The sequence below is a fragment of the Fragaria vesca genome, linkage group LG2, assembly GCF_000184155.1.
Source record: "Fragaria vesca subsp. vesca linkage group LG2, FraVesHawaii_1.0, whole genome shotgun sequence".
Taxonomy (NCBI): Eukaryota; Viridiplantae; Streptophyta; class Magnoliopsida; order Rosales; family Rosaceae; genus Fragaria; species Fragaria vesca.
The window spans coordinates 31,435,086-31,452,688 of NC_020492.1; the positions used below are offsets into that span (position 1 = coordinate 31,435,086).

General features: G+C 37.7%; 2 protein-coding genes across 2 annotated transcripts in view; one reads left to right on the top strand and one right to left on the bottom strand.

The window, feature by feature from the left end:
* Nucleotides 1–5,168: 5,168 nt before the first annotated feature.
* On the top strand, nt 5,169–8,544 carry LOC101295777. Its single transcript, XM_004291739.1, has 5 exons — nt 5,169–5,886; nt 6,993–7,084; nt 7,579–7,636; nt 7,980–8,045; nt 8,161–8,544. The coding sequence occupies exons 1-5, from the start codon at nt 5,560–5,562 to the stop codon at nt 8,281–8,283; spliced, it is 666 nt and encodes a 221-aa protein (XP_004291787.1). The 5' UTR covers nt 5,169–5,559; the 3' UTR covers nt 8,284–8,544.
* Nucleotides 8,545–10,985: 2,441 nt separating this feature from the next.
* The window catches only part of LOC101296062 (armadillo repeat-containing protein 8-like), a 9,495-nt gene continuing 2,877 nt past the window's right edge, over nt 10,986–17,603 (bottom strand). The window contains exons 5-10 of the mRNA XM_004291740.1: nt 15,013–15,247; nt 14,754–14,914; nt 11,783–12,061; nt 11,580–11,698; nt 11,192–11,270; nt 10,986–11,101 (exon numbers count right to left, since the gene is read on the bottom strand). Of these exons, the coding sequence (XP_004291788.1) occupies nt 11,630–11,698; nt 11,783–12,061; nt 14,754–14,914; nt 15,013–15,247 (744 nt within the window). The 3' untranslated portion in view covers nt 10,986–11,101; nt 11,192–11,270; nt 11,580–11,629. The remainder of the gene's footprint in view (nt 11,102–11,191; nt 11,271–11,579; nt 11,699–11,782; nt 12,062–14,753; nt 14,915–15,012; nt 15,248–17,603) is intronic.

Consider the following 17,603-nt stretch of genomic DNA (forward strand, 5'->3'; position numbering starts at 1 on the left):
TCTCTCTCTCTCTCTCTCTCTCTCTCTCTCTCTCTCTCTACTCTCTCTCTCTACTCTCTCTCTCTCTCTCTCTCTCTCTCTCTCTCTCTCTCTCTCTCTCTCTCTCTCTCTCTCTCTCTCTCTCTCTCTCTCTCTCTCTCTCTCTCTCATTTTTCACCTCCATCGCCGCGTCTCCTTCTTCATCTTCAACAGCTCCGCTGCTACCTCCACCCTCGTCGGAGCAATTCTGAAACAAGCCAAATCTATCGGCGCCCTCCGTCTCCTCCCTTCACCGCAGTCTCGATACCATCGCTCCCGACGAGATCTACAACCTCATTGCTCAGTCCTACGGTGCCGTCTCCTTCGAGATCCTTGAGTACACCGCTGACGTTGTCACCGCTGGCGCCTTCCGCCTCCTTGAAGTCGTCTTCACCGGCGACCTCCGCCCTCTCACTTTCTCTGGTCAAAACATGACGACGACCTCTCTCTCTTAGAACTGGGCCATAGAAGCAGACCGTCGGTGCGTCCCCCGCCTCCGACGATTCAGATAAGTGAGTTCGCGAACTTGAAATCGATTTGAAGAATCTGTTTTGTTAATGTGTAAATTATGGGGGAAATTTAGCTGATTTCATAGAAAATTGAGCTTGATCTGGTATAGTTTAAGTTTGATTTGTGTTTTAGCTTGTGAGAAATGTGGTAGTCGAGTAGATTTGCCGCCGTTACCTAGCTCCCGAAGTTGCATGAGCCGATTTGGGCGTCGATGATTTTGTCTGTTTGTTGTGCAGTCGCTCTTGTTGTCGAAGGAGGAGGCCACGACGATGATCGCATGGTGAAGGAGGTGGAGGCGTATCGAAATGAAATGTCAGGTTGTGTTGACTTTCTTGGGCTGCAAATGTGAATTCAAATGCATCGAAGGAAAATATTAAATTGCTATCGACTTCAAAGAAGTAGAATAATCTTTGGCTCATAAATTATGGTAATATCGTTGTAAATAAATAATGTGATTGATAGTCTACCTTACCTTTTTAATTCTGACTGACCTAATTATGCATTAAAACCAGGCAAAGCCAGTGCGCATGTCTCTCTAACAGCCAGGGTCGGTCCTGAGGAATTTAAGGCCCGGTGCGAAGAAAAAAAGTTGTGCCCCTTGCCCCCTTGTATCAAAATTTTTATTTAAAAATACCAATTTTTTTACTTTCAAACCCATTAATTATCTAAAAATTCTACCAAATCCTTAATTCTACCAAATCCTTAATCAAGGTACTTGGAACAACCAAACCCATTATTATAATCCTAACCAAATGTGCATCAACAGCTTAATTTGGACTTTGCAATACAATAACCAAAAATCAGTACCCAACACACCATGTGATCTACTAATCGATTAACACATTTTCTCAAATTGATCTCTGCACCTAAGAGATGAACACAACAACAAATCTGATATTTCTCTTGCGTCGCATTTCTGTCAAGCCCAGATAGCTGCTCTCTACCATGCAGACCCATCGACGACTGGAGTCGCCAGAAAACGCAGAAGACCGTCGGGATTCCTTGATGTCGATCTCCTCCTAGGTCTAATGCATGTGCGAAAATGCGAATTGAGGGTATATGGAGGTTGATGACGAAGAGAGGATTCGACAAAGGCCGGTCAGTTGCCTAGGGACGACGCCAGACGGCGGGAGATTGGCAGAGGAGGGCTTTGGAGCTAAGAGAGAGCTCAGTCGGCGGTTAGGGAAGGGGTCTAATCAACACCTTTAGTTATATATCCAAAATTGAGATAGAAATTTACAGGCCTCAATTAACTGATGACGACCGTGATCAGAGTAGTGTGAAATCCTCTGGTGCCCTTTTAGGTTCCGGCCTAGTGCGGGCGCATTGGCTGCACTGCGCAAGGGCCGTCCCTGCTAACAGCTAGGGTCAGTAGAAGGTTGAATCACCTTGTTTGATTATTATATATCATTTTAGAGTGTAATTAGCATTGAATTGGTGAAATTAATGTCATTTATCAAGGGTCCTACTGCCCTCAGTAGGTGGTCCTACTGCCCCCAGTAGAACCTCCTACTTATCCCACTAGGTGGTCATACTGACCCCAATATGGACCTCTTATAAGTGAGTGAAGCACATAATTGATGCACCCGTTACCGAGCATGCGACAATTAAGAACCTTTTTTGACAATCGTAGTATAAGGCAAATAAGGTTCGATCAATCCGGGAACTAAGGGTGCTCCTATAACAATGATCTTATAAAAAGTCAGTAGTTATCAATATATACATTTACAAGTATTGATTTACAAATATACATATGGTACAAGGTAATCAGGGGGGGTTTTGAGGTTTGTTCTAATGTTCCTAATAAAAGATAAAGATAAAAGCAGAACCTAAACTAATATATACAGGTGATCATCTTCAACACACATCAACCAGATATTTCAGAATGAATCAAACAAGTATCAACATGCCTCAAACATATATTCAAGTTCATCGCCAAGTGATATCAAAAACAAACTTGAAACACAAGCCTCAGCGGTTATGCATTCATTTAATTCTACTTACTTTATCTCCTAAGCACAGAGAAGTCTAGAACCTAGGATATTTCATGCAAAGGCTGCGATCGATATTCTGTGTCACTCAGAATACCCGTCTACACTAAACATGAATCATTAAGTGCTATAGAATTCTGAATTTGAACATACCCAAGTTTACAGGAAGCTGCTTAACCTGCAAACATGTAACACATAGTTTTGGCTATCATTACATAGCCTTTACTACTGGAGATCTACACTTATTTGAAGAAGCTTAGTATAGATCATAGCAACACTAACCTGCATATTAGAGTTTTAGTTTAAACAAAACTATGCATTTAATGAAATCAACAAGGCAACAGAACAGAACATACATTATCATAGACAAGTTGAAATATGCTTGAATTTATTCTGAAAATTAACCTATTCATGTTCTTAACAACCAACCAATTCCAACTTTGAAATCTAATACAAGAAAACAAAGAACAATAACAAGATAAAAGAAACAAGACATGAGTTACACTTTATAAATCTTCCAGGAAGCTTGAGATGTTCAAAGGAACACATAAGCCTGATGCTTCTCAGCAGTCTTCTGGAGAAGTCCTACAAAGCTGCTAGGTTGGATTGCTTCTTTTATGGAGAGAGGAGTTGAAAAGGAGAAGGAAGGTTAATGTGTTTCACTGATTTTTGTGTGAAGAAGAGATGGTTTGAGAAGTACCCAAGGCTGTCTATAAATAGAGGAAATCTTGGTGGAACTTCTCTTAAAAACTGATGTGGGACTAGGAGAAATATTTGACTTTTCTTCTTTAGGAGCACATGTTTGACTTTTCTCCTTCCTTGGACAGCTTGGGCCTTCTTTTGGGCTTCCTGCATTTTTCTCTTTCATTCTTTGATTTGGGCCTTCTTTTGGGCTATCTTCTTCCTTCCTTGGACTGTAAGAAGGCTTTTTCTGCATTTTTCTGTTATTTTCATGATTTGGCATTCTTTTCTTGATTTATGCTCTCATGTCTTTCACAATCACAAAACATGTTAGAAATGACATTATTATGAGAATATCATAGCTAAATAGGGTAAGAAACACATTATAAACATAGCACTTTGTGCTCGTATCAATAGTTAAGTTCAAGGGTCATACTGCCCCTAATAGGAGGTCCTACTGACCCCAATAGGTGGTCATACTGCTCCAATAGGTGGTCATACTGCCCCCAATACGTGGTCATATTGATCCCAATACGTGGTCCTACTGCCCCTAATAGTTAGGTCAATGGTCATCGGAGTTCGGTCAACGGTCACCGGAGTTCAGTCAATGGTCATCGGAGTCTTGTCAACGGTCGTCGGAGTCCGGTCAACATCGTCGGATCCTGGTCAACGGTCGCCGGAGTCACGGTCAACAGTCATCGGTTGTAAGAATCCGGTCATAGATATTTATTTCAAAATAGATCTTCTATTTTTCTTATAATGGTCTATTGTAGTTTATTTAAATCATTAAAGGTATAATTGTCTTTTAACAATTTAAGTTGGCTCTTGGGAATTTTAAAATCTGATTTTGTTTGTGGGAATAAAATTCTTAAAATTAGGGTTAATGGGCATTGTCCCTTATTTGAAAGCTAAGTTGTTTTGTTTTTCACCCTTAGATTTACATCCAACAATGATTAACCATGATTTTTTTTGTCACTAGGTGACCATGTGAACACCACTGGGAGACCATAAAAAAGTTGGAGTAGAAGCCGACAACCAATGCCGAACAAGATATACGTATGAGGAGAAAACTGTAGGGAGTCTCACCAAATAATCCATGTTTGAGTTTCCAAATAAACCTTGTTTCAGTCTTGCGTATTGGGCAAGAATAACCTTGATGCTTGTTAACATGGATTTAATCATCATGGCACCAGTTGGGGTTATCCAACCCCAAAAAAAAAGGAAGACCGATTGCCAATCATAAAGGTATCTAAGCGTTCGGTGAACATTAATAAAGAAAAGCAGGTCGCTAGCTGCGTTTTATTTTACGTTATTAGGCCGCCATTGTTAAAAGAACGTGAATTTAGAGAACTTTCATCACGATTTACTAAATTTGAGGATGAATTGTTATGATCTAATACGTACCCAAAACAATAAAAAAAAAAATTTAAATTTCAGTTTACCCCATGAGGTTTGGGGTTAACATCGTTTCATTCCTCATACTTTTAATTTTGAAATTTACCCTCTAAAGTCTTCAATTTTCATAAATCAGACACAATTGTTAAAATTCCGTCTAATTTGGAGGTTAAATGATAACATGAAATCTTATATTAAATGTCCTAAAATGTGATTTATGTTGTTATAAGACTATTTTAGCCGTTTTAGTGAGTTATGAAGTCAAAATTAATGTTCGAATTAGACAGAATTTCAGTAATTGGGCATGATTTATGAAAATTGAAAACTTTAGGGCGTAAATTTTTAAAATCAAAAGTATAGGGAATGAAATGATATTAACCTTAAATCTCATAGCATAAACTGAAATTAATCTAAAAAAAAATTTCGATGAATCCGAAAACAATAAACTAGATCAATTACAACGAAAGAGAATAATCAACTTATTAAAACATCGTCATTGAGCCATGGTGCCGATCCTGCTTCCAATACTGTATGGAAATTGAAATTTATTGTTAATAAAACTGTGATATTGTTAATCTACCACAGCCAAGTGTGAAGTTGTCGTGTTTGAAATTTTGAATGACAGTATCCACAGGCTTTTTATGATATTGAATTTCAGAATCGAATAGAAACCAAATATTTGATTCTAACTTGTGTGGAGTGTTTTGGACCTCAAGTTTTTGTCTGGTTAACATTCACACACCTTCAAAATCGTCCAGATTCTCTCACCCACCTTACTTGCACCGAAACACCTTCTCTTTCTTTGTTGCTCAGGTTTTTGAATCTTTGACTACCATTTTTTTGGGATACCCACTTCCAGATTCTTGGCATTCATCCCTGAAACACAGCTACAAACAAAAACTCTGATCTGGGCTTTTGTCATCGTAAAAGTGCTTGGTTTTGAGCTTTAACTTGTGAGAGAAGCATGGTGGGGGCTTTGTCTGTGATGGGTTCATCTGTGGTGGACTCACACACATGTCCATGCTTGTGTTTGGATGCACTGCCTACAACTGCCATGAATCTCAAGAGTGGGGGAGAAGTGGGTTTGCAAAGGAACTCAATGGCCAAGAAGCAGTTAGTGAAGCCAGGAGGGTCTTTGGAGTTGAGCAGTTCTTTCATTGATTCTGGGCATGACAGGTGGCTCTCCATGAAAGCTCTTCCCGGTGTGAGGAGGAAACGAAAGAATCGAAATTTCGTGATTGTTAGTGAGCTTGCTGGCCAATATGAGGACAGCTTTGAGGATGTTAAGACGGTGAGAAAGCTTAAGATTTGTGGAATGATATTGAATATGTTCAATTCTCTTGCTTGCATTACAGGACTATCTATTTGTTGCTAGCTGTTCTGAAGGACAATTACTTGTTGTCTCTGTATATTAACCTCTAAGTTTGTCTACTGAATACATGTTTTCTCTTATTAAATCACGCAGTTGCTATATGTGGGAAGCTTACCATAATGCGTTGCATGTTTTGCTGATTGATATCTCTAGAGTCTAGACATGTTAAACGTGCTTTAACAATGAACTTTTGTAGCATGTTTCACGCCCTTCATTATTGAATCTCAGTTGTGTATCGTTAATCTATGCAGTAACAATGAACTTTATCGAAGTTGTGTATACACCAGCTAATAGAAAAAAGTTACAGTTCGTATATACAAGAAAACTCTTAGTGAAACAAATGTAACATGAACCTACCAATCAGATGCATATATTGTTGTTATGCAATCAGATCCAGCATGCCATCATTTGCTAATTTGTATAGGTTCGTATGTTATGTAATTCTCAGTAGTACTCATGTTTTCCATACAAATGTTGTATAGGAGTAGGCTAAAATCATGCAATCCTGTTAAGATTTTGGTAACTGACTCTTATAAGAAGTGGACTGTAATGTTTGGGTTGGGGGGGGGGGGGGGGGGGGGTTTGGGGGAGGACTGAACAAAGAGATTGGATCTTTTGGTGAGAAGGAAAGGAGGGTGGAGGTCGAGTTCATTCAGAATTGAATTGAACTTTTATCATCATTTGGTGTTTGTTGTCTTTCTGAAAAATTTGGGACTTTTCTTAAGTCTGATTTTCTTGATTGGGTTTGCACCAGGTGATTTTCCTTTTTAATAGTGGGGTGATCTTTTGTTTTTTCTTGTTGTCAATGTTCATATTTCCTGGGTTCTGTGTATTTGAGATTTTTTTTTTTTCCCTTTCTTTCTTTCTATTTTATAAGTTGTGGTATCCTGTTTTGCTGTACAGAATCTTAAAATCTTCCATATTCTTCGTTCATATAATTAGCAAAGCTAATACCAACCTGACACATAAAGCTCACAAGTACAATTATATTCTTTCATTTAGCTGACTACTATTTGTGCCTGCAGCAATTACTCAACTATTTTACATACAAAGCAGTGAGGACTGTTATGAACCAGCTATATGAGATGAACCCAACACAGTATAGGTGGTTTTATGAGTAAGTTAGACCATCGGATCATTTTATCACTTTTGTAAACTTCGACCTGCATACTTTATTGGAGTTTGTTGTTATCAGTTGTCATTATTACTTGAGCAATGTTGGTTATTCCATAAATTGAGATGCAATTGGGCTTTGTAATTGTTAATGAAGGCTTGAAACAGTGGGAGCCTTTCAGATTCAGTGAGCTTGTGGATTGTATAGGACAGGATGTTTTCCATATCCTGAACATATTAACCCAAAGAATATTTAGTTGAATCAGTTTTACTAATGCAGAAATTTGGAAATAAATCTAGTCACTCTCCCTAATAAAGAATATATGCAGGATATCTTGATAGGAGCAGTGCCTTTCGTCCCTTGCTTTGAATTGAACTTGAGTTAAAATGGTTTAAGCAAGTCTTGTTACTATTTCCATACTATAGCAGGGGCTTCATCATATCTTGATTCATTATCGTGGGTCTTATCTGAATCTTAATTCCTTTCTGTTGCAACAGCTTTGTTGTATCAAACAAGCCTGGAGATGGCAAGCGGTTCCTCCGCTCCCTTGGGAAGGTAGTTTTTGAAACAACTTATTATTTACTTGCTTAGATCTAATAAGGAAGGCATCATATTACCTTTTATGTGTGGTTTAAGATATATCAGACAAAAAAGAAACATAAGTTTTACTCAACTATTCTTTCTGTAACTTGTTTTCAAAGTTTGAGATAATTTCATAGAAATCTGACATTACAGATCATAAAACTCAACTCTTCTCATGTCCTAATAAACAAAAAGATTGTGAAGGATCATACAGATGGTGTGAAAATAATAAATTGGCTGCTATGATTATGCTTATTCATGGTTACCTACAGATTTATATGAATAACATGAACTATAACTCTTTGCTAACTGACAGGAGAGGCATGAACTTGCTGAGAGAGTAATGGTCACACGGCTCCACCTCTATGGCAAATGGGTCAAGGTAAGGAAGTTTCAAGTTTCTCTCTTTAACTATTTTTCTTCTGATCGCAAGCACATATAACGTGTCAATCTTCGCCAATTTGAGAACATATTTTCTTGGATGGACATTGATGCAGAAATGTAATCATGCTGAAATATATCAAGAAATTTCTAATGAGAACTTGGACTTGATGCGTGAACGGCTTATTGAGACTGTGATATGGCCCTCAGATGACTCAAACACAGAGAAGATTGGCTAATAGATTGCCTCTCCATCGAATTATTGAGTTTTCCTTGTGATTCCTAGTCTAGGTATTTCATGTTATATATCATTTCGGTTCCCCAGGTTGATTGGTATTATTTTCTACCAATTAAAAAGTTACTCAAGTATTCTGTAAATTGTATATAGAAGATCCACCTTTTTATATATCTTCCACAGATAATTCAGATTTCCCTTCGAAAAGAAACGTGTATGATTGTGATCAGGTTCAACAGGAAGTGTTCTGCTGGCTATATATGCTCAATGTATTAACATTATCAATCACTATAGTAAACTGGGACTTGTTTTATGGCATGAAGTTAATCAGCAGGAACTTTGATTACAGGGTCTGTAAGTGATTGATTTTCTGATATTTTGAATCATGGCATGTAGTTGGAGTTTATCTTCTGTTAAACACTAGTAATTTAGGGGAGCACACTTCAGGAGTACTGTTCATTCTAATAAAAATTAATAACTTCTCGTTTCAAAGGTTGAAATACTTTTTTGATGCAAAGATGTTAGCCCCTTCATTGAATCAAGAAGAGAATTACTAAGAGATATCTGCCTGAAAACTAGGAATTGAAGCGCTGTCAACAGACGGGCAACCAGATTCCATTCCTACCAACGTAAACAACCTAGGGCTGGGCATCTTTCGATTCAGGTCGGTTTTAGGGCGAAACCAAAACCAATCCGAATTATTCGGTTTAAGGTTTTTTCCAACTGAATCCGGATGGCCGGGTCGAGAACTACTTGCAGCAAACTCTACAGGTTTTATGCATTCTAAAACCTCAGCATGCTTGGGTGAAAGCAAACCAAACAGCAATCATAGATCCACTTGAAGCTCTAACAACAAAACCAGAACCTCTACGAGTGCCATGATGGAAAGAGCCATTCACATTAATCTTTAGCAGACCAGTGCTATCCCCCTTGCCACTGTTACCACCTACCACAAGTCGAGTTAGGCCAGTCTGGTCTTTAGAAATGTGGTGTCCGAATCCATGAAGCTGAGCACCATTTACAACATAACATCACAACCTCCACTGCTCTTCTCCTCCCAAAGACGACAATTTCTCTCCCTCAATATTCCACAGCCACCTTGGACCCAAATATTTGGCTCATTTGAATTTTCAGATCGGTTCGGGTCGGTTTCAGTTTTGAACCATATTTGAAAAATTTTTAGCCTATCTAATATCTCACTGTAGAGTTAAACTTCAAGTTTTTGACTAGAGTAACATATTCTTTTTGTAAACTCAAAGTACAACAAGAATCTAATGCACTCCCAATCTTTTCTACACCAACAGATTTCTCTGAGAAATGAGTTGAAGGAGAAATTGTGTTAATGTTAGGATTTTTGTCTTTTATTAAAGTGTGGGAGAGTACACTGTAAATAGAGATGGAATCTACCAATAATAATAGCGTTTTACGTATATAAATTATATATCTATATATACATTATATAATTCGGGTCGGTTCGGTTATTTTCGATCTGTTTAAGAGCTTGAACTAGATCAAATCCGATTTAAACCGGTTTGGATCGGTTCACTACTTATTTTGACCCACATGTTTTGGTTCGGTTATCCGATCCGGATTTTCGGTTCCACTCGGTCAGTTTTTTGCACACATTCGGTTAAATACCCGGCCCTAAAACAACCTGCAAATTGTTCACTTATCAAGTTATCAGTCTCTAATAACAACAGATCCTCATATTGCTGGGAGATTCACACACAAGCTAGCGCTGCACTACAAGCTGAATGATTCGGCAAAGGTAACAACTCAAGTAGTTCTCCTTGAGGATGTAAACAAACCTGCCGTAGGACACCATGACTAAGTAGCTTGTCTCGTAAATGGGCAGTCCCTGCAGAGGTGCAGAGCAGACTTGAGCCCCTCCCTACACAAGACACACTCATACGTCTCACATGGGACTCTTTTAGAAATGATCAAGCACCAACCTTTTGTTACCTCAAATTGAAACCGAGAATTTTGGTTCTGCAGCGACTGATTTTCAGCTGTAACAGTCCTCACAGTGGCAGCATACGCATATACACGTTGAGAGAAGCAGATGGATTGGCCTGCAGTGCCTTACTGACAGTCCTTAAGGGAGCGATGTAGAAGTTGGGTAAACGAACGAAGGGAATGGGATGAAACTTCTTCCCCACCGTCACTTGGGTGTGGAGAAGATGAATACCAGCGTCAAATCCGTCACGGGAAGCCGCATGATGATTTATAACAGTTACAAAACCTCCCCGCCAACATCAAATTGTGCCATTCTATATCAAGACTTTAAGAGTAACAGCGCCTAAATAAGAAGTGTTGCAGAATTCTCTTTACAAATGATACAGAAAGATTTATAAGTAGACCATGATTTGTGTTAGTTTAGTACAAATCAAAATCACTGCACTGCAAAATGCTACCGTGCAATATGACCCTAACAATCCCTGAACATCAATCAAAGATGTGGTGGTATGGACTAGATTAATTCACGTTCACTTAAAATGTGTTAAAGTAAGATCTAACATTACACCTGGAGTAAAAATTCTAAGAAAATAAAAAGAAAGAAAAAACGTATTACTAACGGGAATGTACTGAGTTGTATATTCCATAATGGCAAATTAAGTATTCTTCCTCACAGGACTGTACAAAGACTCATCCTTGCTCAATACATCCTTGCTCATCAAAGCTTCGGGGCCATTGATGCAACAACATGCCAGATATTGGTCTCTTTATGCATTTGGAACCAAAAGATTGCACCTTTATACAGCATGTTTACAACTACTGATGAAACAGTATTTGACAAACATAGGATTTGAGCCCAGTAGTACCTAGTTAACATAACTACATCCATCTTATGATACATGTCGAGTGTTAAAAAATAAATACACAAAAGTGGAACGACAGATTTTGAAGGTAACCTGATTACGAGCACCCACAAAATTAGAAAGCTTCCACACTGCTCTAACTGGGAAAAAATATAAGAGCAATGTGTTGCACCTGCAATGGGAAACATAAAACAATGTAAACAGAAATTTAGCTAAATTGAACTCCAATTCATATTTTCATACCCTACTTCTCAACCTTATGCTCGGACAAAAGAAATTATAACATAATACAAATTACTGATGAATATATACAAATACAATCTCATGACTTAAAAAACATTTAGTCATATGAAGCTCAGTAACCTATAAGCCTTCATATGTTGAACAAAACCATAATGATATTTCAAAACCATTGTCAAACATACAATTCATTCAACTCGCCAAACATGTTGTAAATGAAGTTATTGTAAATGAAGCTTACCATAGCATCAAAACTAGGACAACTGCATCAGTAAAATCCTTTTCTTGCCACTAGTTCAAGGGTAAACATGAGCCATCACTGAAGGTCGTAAATTGCCCAAGTGCTGATCTTACCCGAAGCTGTGCCACATGATGAATCAGATAAGATTTAATAGAATATCAAAAGCAGTGGGAAATAACAAAGTTGAGGTAGAAGATGACAACCTTAACATCTAGGCAAGGATCATTGATCATGCTCTTCACTTGAGAAACAATGCCAGCATTGTGTAGTTTTATAAAACGACTAAATGCATCAGGACTCGATGGAAAAGTAAGATTAACAATGGTCCAGACTGCAGCTATACGTAACTGACTTTCATTACTCTGCAAAAATTTCAGAATAAGAGATTGGGCCCCATTGTCTACTTCTGGTACTAGTTGATGCATAACAGCTTCCTTATGAACTTCAATTCCACTTGCAACATTGCTAAGCACATACAACCCCTGTCATAAAGGATTTTCGGAATCCATAAGAAAGTAAATATGTGTAAATATGTAGGATGCAGAACGAAGTGTTTAGGGTAATAGAGGATAAATTTTAGGGCGATAAAATTTGGGGAAAGGGTATAATCCGGACTCACTCCAGCAAGGTTTGGAGTCGCAACAAGAATTATCAATAATCAGTCAACATATATTGTTTGAAACCACAAGCAATCTCAATTTGACAGATTTTCAACAATATATAATGATCCTCATAGAGCTACAAAAGATATCAGAACCCAACATGAAATGACCCTTATTGATGACTTATAGGAACTGAAAAGTCTAATACTAAAAAACTAAAACATGTACCAATGCAATTTGAAGGTGATAGTCTGCCAGGGGATGGGGGCACTACCTATAGTAGGCGGACAGGTAGACATTGGTGGTTTTGTGGTAGAGTTAAGGGTCAGAAGGTTTCTATATTTCTTTGCTAGGTGGACCAGACATTGGTAGTTGTACGGTGTAAGGTTCAATGTAAAGATTGAACTGCTCCCCAGGTTTGAAGGAATGTTCAGAGCATAGGCAGACATCCTCTTGGTTACCTTAAAAGCACCCATACTCTTGGCATGAAGCTTGTTATCCTCCTAAGGTGCCCCAACAGAAACCTCGTTACATTTGCATTTGCCATATTGTCTCTTTCTACCAGTCCTTTATTACTAGCAACATCGTCTTCAACATGTAGCTCTGTTAAGTTGCATCAAAGTTTTGAATTCTCAAAACCTCCTCTGAACTATAAAACTTGAGTAGCTGTCACAGGCATCTCTCTTCGAGTGGCAGCGAATGCGCAGATGGGGTTAACACCAGTAGAAGGTCTGGAATTTGTTTGTACCAGTAGGTTCCCGAGTAGTGACTTGTCCACCGTCATATTGTGGCATTTCGTTCAGTTACGCTCAATTCTGTCTTTAAGTCGGCATATAAAACATCTTCTTTTCTCCTCTCTTCAGGCTGTTCTTCAGTGCCTGGTATTGTATCTAACGCCCCTAATAGAGACATCAAGCTATGCATATACTCCTATTGCTCATGTTTCCCAATCAGAGCCTCTACCTTTTCAGTGAGTTGCAACAAGAACTTCTCTCGATTATGGATTGGTCATCAAACCCCTAAAGGTAGTCCATTATGGGTTGACATGGAGAAGCCTAAAGCTCTGATGTCAAATATGACGTAGGACAACCTAGAGGTCACTGTGTTTAGGGTCTTAGAAGTGTGAAGCTTAGGATTATAATCCATGGGATTGGTTGTTGTGGTTAAAGATCCTTGAAAGAAGGGAAATGAACAGAATATAAGAAATGAGGAATCTCACCAGAAGGTTTCTTCAAATCAAACCAAGACTTCCCATAAATAACTCAAAAGATATTGTTTGAAACAAATAAGTAGTCTCCTTGACTGATTGTCAAATAAGACCTTTGTAAAAGAACCCAAAATTAGATGATCCTCATGAATGACCTCTAAAAAACCTAGAAGTTTAAAAGATGACCATAAACAAGAAACATCCATCTTCAAGGGAACAGCTAGAAACCACATGATAACCCTAAAAGTCTAAAACATGACCATAAACAAAGAACATCCATCTTCAATGGCACATCTAGAAACCACATGATAACCCTAAAGCAACTAGAAGACTAGGCAAATCTAAATGATTAAAGACTCCTACAAAAAAAAAAAATTTCTCTATCCTTTCATGCATCATTGAAACATTCACGAGTCTGCAACAATAACAGGTGTACTGATAATAATAGTCCATGACCTCCAGACACACTCCTCTCTTCTACATTGTTCTTGCTACATAATCATGAAAAATTATAACTTTTTTGCAACAATCACTCTACCTAAAGTCACTGGCATATTGATAAGGAAAGTATAAGGCACAGAACATGTGACATAGATTAAAACCTGTCAGCAGCTTAACAATAGTGCACGCATTCGGTACTCTGTGATGTGTAAATAACTAAAGAACTGACCGTACCCTATTCCAAGTTTCAACAAGCAGGACTGAACTAATATGTTCTTTCCAGGCACTTTAAAACAAAACACTAACACCCTCACCCATCTCCTACAAGTTGTACCACCATAATTTTCAAAACTAGTGTATCTTGACTACCATGTTTATAGAACTTTTATTAGATAATAGTAGTATAAATTAGAACTTGGGAACAATAAGGGAAAAGGTGGTTCTAATCATACCTCTAAATCTATTCCATACAGTTTTTTATACTGAACAGTGGATAAGGAATCATACCTCTAAGGGAAATGGGAACAATAATGGGTTCTAATCATACCTTTAAATCTATTCCATACAGTTTTTTATACCGAACAGTGGATAAGGAATCCATGACCAAAGGATGCTAGAACTGAAAAGAAAGAAAAAAGCAAAAAGAAAAAAGAAAAGAAGAACAAAAAAAAAAAAAAAACGAAAAGCAGCAACAGACCAACAGCAAATCATATACACTTAAGGAAACTTTTCTTCAATTTCAGAAGATAGCTAAGAAACTGATGACCATCAACATATAGGAACAAATGCATGTTTTCAGAAATGCAAGGTAAGGTATATTACAAACAAAATTTGCAATCCACAATCAGATAACATAATTTAGATTTGAATATCACTAAAGATCCCCAAGTAAATATAGCTAGTGCCTATAGAAAGACTTCTAACCTGTATACGAATTTCATCTCTTGATGCACCCTGCAACTGCCTTCCAACAGCATCTAATATTATACCATCTTCGGCAAATGCAAGCTCAACTGACTTCATACATCCATCAACAAGATTGCGGACGAGTGCTAGAGCTTGCTCTTGGACAAAAGGCTCAGGGTCTGCAGGTGAAGATACATTTAGGCATCGTTTATATTAAAATAATATGAAAAAGTTAAAACAAACTACTTTGAACTGCCACAATAAACTTTCACGTTACCAGATATAAGACTTGCTAATGAGGACGCTGTGAGCTCCATGAATATTTCTTGTTTACACATGTAGTCTGCAAGGCACATCAAATTCCTTAAAGCCCATAAAGCATTTAATCTCAAAGTTGAATCCATTGATCTTGATAACTGAACAAGCTGCTTCACGCCTCCACACTGTAGAAATAATGACCTATGCGTAGTAAAATCAACAACTATGTTTCCAACAGCACTAAGAGCTGCCACCTGAAAAACAAGCATGGAAGATAGATTAGCACAATGCACCTATCTTTCTATAATAAATGATAAGATAACATATTCAATCCTGATGGATGACCACAATTTATTATAGGCAATTTTCAGGTACGTTTTCTATATTGTAATTGTTTATGTATTTCATACATCCAGGATTACTGTCAATAACCCAGGAATTTCAATGACAAAATGCCAATGTATTTCATAGTTTTCCAAACATGCTTTGTAGTTTTATAGATTCTCCTAATGACACTGAAACTTTGTGACCATTCAGTATACATTACAGCATAGATGAAAATGTTTCAAAATGCATTAATTTTGCAGATGCTACAGACACAGTGATCAAGAATTCAGTCCAGAAGAGAAAAAAAATGAGCTCATCGGTTCCACAAAATACAGAACTCACATGGCACAGACCTCTGCATGAGTTTGCTATTTGATAAGTGTGTATTAACCTAATAATCATGCTCCATAACATCCTGAAATCAGGTACCTGTTAAAGACAACAATTGAGTTCAGGCTGGACAACCTGATCTGGGGTTCTTTTGAATGATAACAAATGGATTAAATTCAGTTTACCTCCTCGAATTTGGTGCTAAAATCAGTTTGATCTCTGAACTTTTTATTAATCAAGTTGGTCTCTAGACTTTCAATTTCGATCACCTGGGTCCAAATTTTGAAATTCCCTTCAATCATGACATAAGATGCTGAATTAACGCCTACATTTAAATGAAATATCCACACTACCCCTTTGCTAAGATAATTTTTTTTTTTGTTAAAATCTCATGTCCCCCCTTTTGCATTTGCAAGGATTCGAAACCCCTCCCACCTCATAAAAAGATCATGCCTTTCACCACTAGGCCAATAGCTTGTGCTAACTAAGTTCAACACACACACACACATATAACTGAAAGACCCCAATTAGACGAAAACCGATCCTTAATTAACTGGGCACGCACAGATTATATATGTCCTTTTCACATGATTAAACAAAACGAAGCTTGTACCTTGGTGGTATGTGGTTTGAGATTGTAATGATATGGTGAGGGTTCGACTCTTGTTAAACTCAGAGAGAGGGAAGATTTCTTTGGAATTAAATCCAGGATCCTTTACCTTGTCCAAAGGGTATTTGGACAATTCATTAAAAAAATTGGGCCCTCATGTTGGGGCCAACTCAGCATCTGACGTCATGATTGAAGGGAATTTCAAAATTTGGACCCAGGTGATCGAAATTGAAAGTCTAGAGACCAACTTGATTAAAACAAATTCAGGGATCGAACTGATTTTAGCCCCAAAGTTCAAGGGGGTAAACTGAATTTAATCTATTAAAAATTGACCTCTTATTTCAATGAAATAATGGGTTTTCCACATAACGTTGATGTGCATTTCCTAATCTTCAATGACTAAGCATATACAAAGACAATTCAACTCTTCTAAGCATCAAGTCCAGTCGTCCAGATTGATCCTAATTGGGAATTTAGCATCAGAGCAGTTATGGTGCCAAGTATTGTATTTTTACTTTATTTCAAATCCCAGCAATCAAGTCTCCACTACTATTAACAGTCCTTGAACAGCCCAAAATTTGGATCCTAACCCAAACCCCAACTATTCCCCTTCTAAGATTTAAATTTTACAACCCTAAGTTTTAAACCCACACCTGTCTTGTCAAATGGTGTTGACTACATTTACTGGTGTTCACCATTTGAGTCCATAATTCCCTCAAAACCTCTCATAACTATGTTCTTAAATACGGAACTCATGTTTGCCAGCCCATTTACCCCTTTCAGAGGAACAAAATCACTCTTTTAACACCAACAGGAAGATTTAAAGGAAAAGTGGAATTACAACATTATCTAACTTGTTTTATTCAATGAAACTGGTACACAGAATTTGTTAAGAACAAATAAATCCTATTAAAAAAAATTGATGAATGAAGGAAAAAAATCCAGTCAGCTAGAGCAGTAGTATAAAAGGCCCCAAAACAGAATCTTTGTTTCTTTTCTAGTTCTGAAGAGTTTAGGGAGTCTGAAGACTACAACAGAAGAAAGCAATGCCAACCACAAAGTTTAGTGTTTTTGAGGGTTTCAGTATGGGTTAGAATGTAGAGACCAAATCTTCCATTAGCAAATGAGAGAAGAAAAAAGAAAACCCAGTTGTCTAGTGAAACAAGTACAGTATAACCTGGATCAGTCTGACAACACAGGAATAACTCAGACATGAGAGAGAGAGAAAGAGAGAGAGAGAGAGAGAGAGAGAGAGAGAGAGAGAGAGAGAGAGTGCATCAGCAGAGTACCGACCTAACCATAGTACCAAATATAATAAGTAGAACATAATTAATCCACTAGTT

Coding starts and splice junctions, on each gene's coding strand:
- LOC101295777 (XM_004291739.1), top strand. CDS start 5,560: ATGGTGGGGGCTTTGTCTGTGATGGGTTCATCTGTGGTGGACTCACAC. Junction 7,085..7,578: donor CAGTATAGGTGGTTTTATGA/GTAAGTTAGACC, acceptor CTGTTGCAACAG/CTTTGTTGTATCAAACAAGC. Junction 7,637..7,979: donor TCCTCCGCTCCCTTGGGAAG/GTAGTTTTTGAA, acceptor GCTAACTGACAG/GAGAGGCATGAACTTGCTGA.